We start from the raw sequence: 7,263 nt of genomic DNA on the forward strand, positions 1-7,263 counted from the left end.
CGGACTAAACCCTCTGGTTTATATAGACACCATGGATACCTAGGGTTACACAGGTCAGTTACCAACAAGGAATAAACACGAGTCTCCGGAGGTTTCCTTCTAGAGCACGGGATCGTCTGAAGTCCAGTCTTCCCCTGACGAATAGTAAGTAACCCACTAGTCCGGCCCATGAGAAATAGGCTGGCAGCCCGAGGACCCCTTAGTCCAGGACACCCTCATTGAGTTTGTGGCCAGGTGATGGAACTGGAGCCCATAGAAAAACATGAGACCCCGAAGAAAGGGGTGGAGAGGGAAGCCCAGACCTTCGATGAGGTGGGAAATGAAAACCACCTGCTCCCGCTGTTGAGGAGCAGGGATAACGGAGGCCGAGCAGACCTCATCCTTACCCATGGGGGATTGGCACGTAACCACCCCGTGGGGTGGAAGATAACCACCAACCTGGAGCTTGGCGATGGTTCCAGCGATGACAGTGGAGGGCATCCATTGCCCTATCTTGTTGGCTGTCTTCTCCTCGGACACCGGGGCGATGATGCCTTTTCCCTTGCCAACCATCTTTTCGAAGTGGAGAAAGGGAGAAGGGTGAAAGGAGCGAGGGTGGAGCTTGAAAAGCATATCTCAGGGCGCTTGAGCTTGGAAGCATTCTTGGCGATGGAGTAGGAATGAGAGCGTGGGGTGGATTAGGTTCATTTCCCTTTTATAGATCAGTAAAAGACCAAGGGACACCACGTCATGCAGTAAAATTCGCCAGTTCCCGATACAGCGTGCAATATATGCACACGAGGATTAAGGGATTTCGTTAATGATTTTGCCAAAAATCCAGAGAATAATCTCTTCATCGATGGGACGTGCCATTAGAAACGGCCTCGAGCCATGATATATGCAGGGTAATGGCTATTGATGAGATGGTTTGGTTCCACAGTGGAAGGTGATGATTTGGTTTTTGATCGAAAGTTGTCAGGGCCCAACCAGACCTACTATGCCCATGTGGCAAGTCTTCGTGGTTAAGCTAGGGGAGTCTTCAGACCCAATAAAAATAAGTTGTACAGAAGAAGGTCCATGTTAAAAGATCCTCCTTGCCCGAAATAAATTGCTTTGCAAATTTACGCATGGCCACAATCGGAGGAGCAAAGGATGGAATATAAAATGGACTTTGGACCCAATGTGTCCTCGGATCTAGAAGCCGACGTGGAGGATGAAACTCGCCTACGAAGCCAAAGTCCAGAAGATGAGGCTATCCCGACGAAGGAACCAATGTCCTCGGCTTGAAGGGCAGTTCAGGTGCTATTGACGGTGTCCTGGATTAGGGGGTTCTCACCAAGTCGGTCTGCCGTTCATGGGACGGGCCGAGGATCCACCGACTATTGAAGAGTGGGCCACGCAAGCCATGACCCTCGGTGTACTCAAGATGAAATCCTCCGAAGACTTAGCGTATACTTCAAGGCATATTTAAATGATCGTCATGTTTATCCAGAGTTGTAGCTGACATACTTGTAACCCTAGATATCCCCTTGTGCCTATATAAGCTGAGGGGTTTTAGTCTGTAGGGGCAAGTTAGATACAACCATATGATCTCGAGGTAGATCATCTTATACTTTATACTCCATCCACAAAATATAAACAAGAGCAAGAGTAGGGTATTACCTCTTCGAGAGGGCTCGAACATGGGTAAACATTGTGACCTTTTCTCTCGTGTTACCAACAAGCCAAGACCACCAGCTCGGGACCCCCTACCTGAGATATGTCGGTTTTAGCACCGATAGAGGGTACTTTACTGCGAAATGATTCCTGGGTGGACAACAACGTTGTCCGAGGTGCGTGGGTGGGGTCTACGGACGTCCGAGGATGCCTGGGCAGCAACCGAAGAGGTACAACGGCGACGACGGACGAGGAGGGTACATATGAAAGGAAGGGGAAGCAGGCCCGGAGTACAAGAAAGGGTGACCGGGAGAGGGATTTGAGTAGGTCGGGGGTATTGAAGTCCTACATGCCTGGTGTCCGGACCCCCCCCCCCCCCCGAACGGATATCGGACCGACCGATGGGGTACTGCGTTGGATGGCAAAACACATCCGATAGCTCAATCCGGACGGACGCGGATGATTTAAGGGTCAGTGTTGGAGATACCCTCAGAGACCATGAATATCAATTTTAAAAACTCTCATTTACATGCTGATTTCCCATGACTGAAACTCCGGTTACTTGATAATAAAGGCACAGTAAGCTATTCCAAGAGTAAGTTGCAAAAAGAAAAGTTATTCCAAGATTTCTGAAATTTCCATATACTTTGTTTCATGCATTCAGGCATACTCTTTTTGTTAAATACCCAAAATATAAGTTTGTATAGGCTAAATACGTTGCAAAGAGGAAATTGCCCGTTTTCAGCTTCGTCTGACAGCTTTGGCCTTTTGGAGTTCAGAGCAGGGAATCCTTCCAACGAAACTTTTTGTTTTGCCAGTTGCCACTGTATTCATTCGTACGTTAGAGGCAAACCGGTTCTTTCCTAATTGAGAGAGTGGAACGGTCGAGAGAGCTCCTGCCAACCGCCGGGAATAGATTGAGCAGCGGATTCTTGTTAGCCAGTCAAGTCAAGGTAAAAGTTAACAGAATCTACTTGTCCAAAAACATGTCAAACAAAGGACAAAGTTAATAATCCTAACGCAGTGTATACCCTGTGATTCAGCTGTTCAACTGAAAAGCCTGCAGCAAACAGAGTGAAGAGAAAAGTCTGCACCAACAAGGGCGCTAGGGGTTCTCCCACACTACTAATTCTGGCTTTTCAAGGACCAGCAGAAAGGTCAAGAACACAGCATAAACAAATGAAGTCCAAGTCAATGCCTCGGTATATGCATATCCTGGTTTACCCTTTCTTGGGCCTGTCAACACGGGAAGAAATTTCCAACTACTATAAGTCAACAATGTTTTATCTCCAATGGGAGTTTTCTGTATGCCTGTATGTTTCCAAGCAGGGTATGGACATGGCCGATTGTCCCAATCCTGGAGAAGAAACTACACAAGTGTAGCAAATTAATGATACCAAAAAGGGACAGTTGCATCCACCTTACAGTGCAATCAGCTAGGGCACCCCAATTTCACTTCAACCTCCTGCTTTGAAGTGCACAAATCACATCATGAGGAACAAGTACAATGAGGAGGAGGAGAAATGTACATGTATTTGTGCATATGAGGAGAATGGTGGTCAAGCACAAGGATGAGCATAACACGTCTGCGGCTCCTCCGAATGTGACAGCCAAAACTATATGCACCTGCAAGTCTGCACTTGACAAAAGGGTCTACATTCTCATCCCGGTTATTCAAAGGATATTGCTTCAAGCCTACAAAATATGATCCAGTGAAGCAATGGCTCTTATACACGAGTGCTTCGAAGGAACAGCAAAACGCAAAACCATTGATATAACATCGGCAGCCTTTTCTCTAAAGTAACACTGGTAGCTTGAAAGAAGAAACGCTGCAAAAATCAACATTTCGGTTAGAAATTTCAGATAATGCCATCCATCAAACTTGCAATTGCAATGCACACATACCTTTAACAATTCAGGCACTTGTGACCATGCTACGTATTCTTCATTTAGCTTAGATACACAAACTTAGATGAGACAGCAGTAGCAAGTAGCAGTTGCATCACCATGTATAGAACTGATCTCTAATTCATATACAACTATTCAGATAATGATAATTTGCATTTCAGCATTTGTGCATCTTAAAACTTTGAGACAATCCTAGTATTCATGATGCTTGCTACATGTGATGATTTGCATTTCAGCACTTGCAATAGCCATACAGATTTGAAATGATGAAGCGGTGGCAATCACCGGCCACATGTGTGTAAATACTTTCTCTTCATTCCTTCGATTACCCTTTTCCAATTAATGAAACAACAACAGCAGCAAATCACTCTTGAAATACCACAGAGAAAGATAAGGAAAAGCTCAGATTTCCTTGCTCGCAGCTTACATGACTCAATTATTCACATATCGAATCAAAGTGGTAAGAAGAAAAAAAAAAGAAGAAGGAAAGAAAGTAAGAAAAAAAAATGGCAAGAATTATCCATTTCTAACAAAGAGAGAACACCACGAGATCATCGGAAGACGGACCGGAGCGGAGCGGGGGCAAGCGCTTTTCTCGTTCCTTTTCCCAGTTCCCCTCCCACGAATCCTTGCTCTCGTCGTCGTGGAGCTAGAGGCGGAGCAGCGTGTCGTACCGGCAGGTCATCTGATCGGCCTCGGCGTCAAGCGCCCCCTCCTGCGGGGGCGGCATGTTCAGATCGAAGGGCAGCGGGGAGCGGGAGGCGGCCGCGTCGTCCGCGCCCTCCTCGAGGAGGACGGAGGACGAGGAGCCGCAGTAGCTGCGGCAGTCCTCCTCCCCCTCCTTGGCCGTGCCCGCTCGGGCGGCGCTGCGGGCCCTGGCGGGGGCGCGGGGCCCGCCGCCGCTCCAGGACTCGACGGTGCTGCTCTGGCTGGACGTGGCGGCCGCGGCCGCGGCCGCGGGGGGAGGGGGCCTCGGCGGCGGCTGCGTGGCGGAGGAGGGCGGGAAGTTGGTGCGGGCGGTGGGCCCGCGGAGGGATCGGGCGGCGGAGTCGTAGGCGCGGGCGGCGTCCTCGGCGCAGTCGAAGGTGCCGAGCCAGATCGGCGTCTTCTTGGCGGGGTCCCGGATCTCGGCGGCGTAGCGGCCCGAGGGGCGCTTCCGCACGCCGCGGTACCGGATCTCCGGCGACTGCTGCGACGGCTGCGGCTGGGGCTGCGGCGGCCTCGCCTTGCGCATCGCGGCCGGCCTAGGGTTTGGTCACAGTGGCGTGTGTCTTTCCCTTCTTCCCCTGGTGGTTTTTTGTTTGGGCTCCCTCCCTTGGCCCCTGGCCTGCCTGGGTGGGAAAGCGGGAGGGGAGGGGAGGGGGAGGGGGAAGGGGATGGGGGGCGGACGCCTGCTTTGGTTTCTCCTCCTCCTCTCACGCGCGCCCCGGCTCGGCTCGGCTGCCCGCTGCTGCTGGTCTGGTGGTGGTCGCTACGCCTACGCTACTCGCTCGAGTACGACTACGGCCGATCCGGCTCTGCACTGCTCTGCTCCACCACTACGACTGGGGTATGGTCTGGTTTGGTTGGGTCTGGCGTCTGGGTGGCGTGCCTTTTTCTATTAAAATCCGGGCGACGCCTGGATTTGGGGTCGGCATTCCTTCCTGCCCCTGTTTCTTTCTGCTTGGGCGCGTCGCGTCGCGTCTCGCGTTGCTCTAATTTCTTCGGCACACAGGCGGTTCCCACACAGGCAGCCGGCTGGATACGACCCGCCCGTCCCGTCCCGTCCCGGGGTATATTCGGGGTTAGTGGAGAGTAATTTGGGGACGGCACGATTAGGCGGCGATATTCTGGTGGCTGGCTTGTAGAGACCCGAGCGTGCCTTCTGCTCTGAGAAGCAGCTAGTACTGCTGCGTACGAATGATTTGGGGTTAAGAAGCAACGGTAAATTTCCACGAACTTGATTTCCAAAAAGAAGATCGACAGGCTTGCTTTGTGTAATTCTATCCAAATTTTCAATAGCACGCCGTTCGGATGCGTCACGTCATTTGGACGACAGTATGTGAGTATGGAATTTCAAGAATTGAGATTGTATCTTGGCAATCTCGGGCGCTAGGACTGTTGGATGGTAGGAGAATCGAATTTTAATTGAAAGCTCAAATTCCACGGGTTTTCTCAGACAACGAGGAAAAGTCATCTCTGTAGAGGCGGGCCCTTGGACTGATGGCGGTGCTCAGGGGCGTGGGAAGACCCAACGAGGAAAATATTGTAGACAAGCCCCAGGCTACCCGGGCCATGGCCTGGGGCGTAGCAAGTGAACACAATGTTGACTGTAGCAATATTATCGTACTGTAGCTACAATATTCACTGTAGCCCAAAGGCTGGCCCGGGGCGTGGGAAGTTTCTGGCTACGGCACTGGCGGTGCTTCTTCTTTAGGTTAGTTTTTCGTGCTTCGATCCTTCTCAAATTCGTTCGTGGGGCCGGATTAGACGGATCTCAGACGTAGGTTCTTATCGGCTCCCTGCCCAAGGAGGGGCTTGTGTTTGATTAGCTAGTTGGTGAGGTGATAGCTTACCAAGGCCCGGACTGGGACTAAGGCACAGCCCTGACTCGTACGGGAAGCGGCAATGGAACATTTTCCGCAATGGGCGGAAGCCCGATGGAGCAATGTCACGTGGAGGTGGAAGGCCTACGAGTCGTCAACTTCTTTTCTCGGAGAAGAAACACTAACGTATCTAAGGAATAAGCCCAGAGCGGCTCCATTTCATTATATTTCACTTCCTAGCACTTCCTATAATTTAATATCCATCTATTTGGTCTTATTGACATAAGAGATGTCATTATCAATAAAATAGATCCTAATGATGGTCCATTGATACCCAGTCTCCAGTGGAAATCAAAGACATCTATAATTCTATCAATTCCAATGGATTGGCATAATTTTTCTACCGCATGTACATCCCCATAACAATAATGTTTCTCTAAAAGAAAACTCTGTTGTTCCACATCTTGGACTAACCCTCAGTCTCCAACCCGTAGGAACTATCAGATCACCCCAAGGACGCCTTCGACATCCAGGGGTCACGGACCGTTCATAGCCCCTGTTCAATGAGTGGAACACGTTAGTCGTCCGCTCTCCTGTTGAGCAATAAGGGTCGGAGAAGGGCAATCACTCGGGACGGCGAGGTCAGGGTTTCCCGTCGTCCGTACGCGATGGCAAGATTAGTGCCAAGTTCTTCAGATTGAATCAAGGGCTCAACAACGATTGGGTTCTGGGGTGCTGGTTCTTAGGGACACTACTTCCTCTAATCTAGTAAGTTGGTAGGGCCCCGGGTGCGAAGACTTGTAGGCAAGCAACAATTTTTCTCAAGCGGATGGCCTTAAGATTTCAAACCAGTAAGAGCGCTTGAACAACAATAAATGAGTAGTACCTACATACAGTTAAAAGAACACACCAGGCCCCCCGGTGATTGTTAAAAAATAGAACATACCAACAATAAATTCCTTGGTTTATATAGTAATATGAATGCACTTTCGTTTTTATAGACAAACATATGTTGCCATACGTTGCACATGTGGTAGAAAACACCAAAATTCATATCAAATGAAGATTTGTCTACCAGGAAATATATTAAACAGACGCTATATTGACACTCGATATGTTGTGGTTTTTATGTCAGTTTTGCTAAAGCTTATCTAGATATCAACTTTTTATGTCTTAGTTGATCATTTTGCCTTTT

At 49.6% G+C, this 7,263-nt stretch overlaps 1 protein-coding gene across 1 annotated transcript; it reads right to left on the reverse strand.

Moving 5' to 3' along the window:
* Nucleotides 1-3,838: 3,838 nt before the first annotated feature.
* On the reverse strand, nt 3,839-5,068 carry LOC123161454 (ethylene-responsive transcription factor 3). Its single transcript, XM_044579284.1, has one exon. The coding sequence runs from the start codon at nt 4,775-4,777 to the stop codon at nt 4,193-4,195; it is 585 nt and encodes a 194-aa protein (XP_044435219.1). The 5' UTR covers nt 4,778-5,068; the 3' UTR covers nt 3,839-4,192.
* Between the last annotated feature and the right edge of the window lie 2,195 nt (nt 5,069-7,263).

This window comes from Triticum aestivum, chromosome 7B, assembly GCF_018294505.1.
Source record: "Triticum aestivum cultivar Chinese Spring chromosome 7B, IWGSC CS RefSeq v2.1, whole genome shotgun sequence".
Classification (NCBI taxonomy): domain Eukaryota; kingdom Viridiplantae; phylum Streptophyta; class Magnoliopsida; order Poales; family Poaceae; genus Triticum; species Triticum aestivum.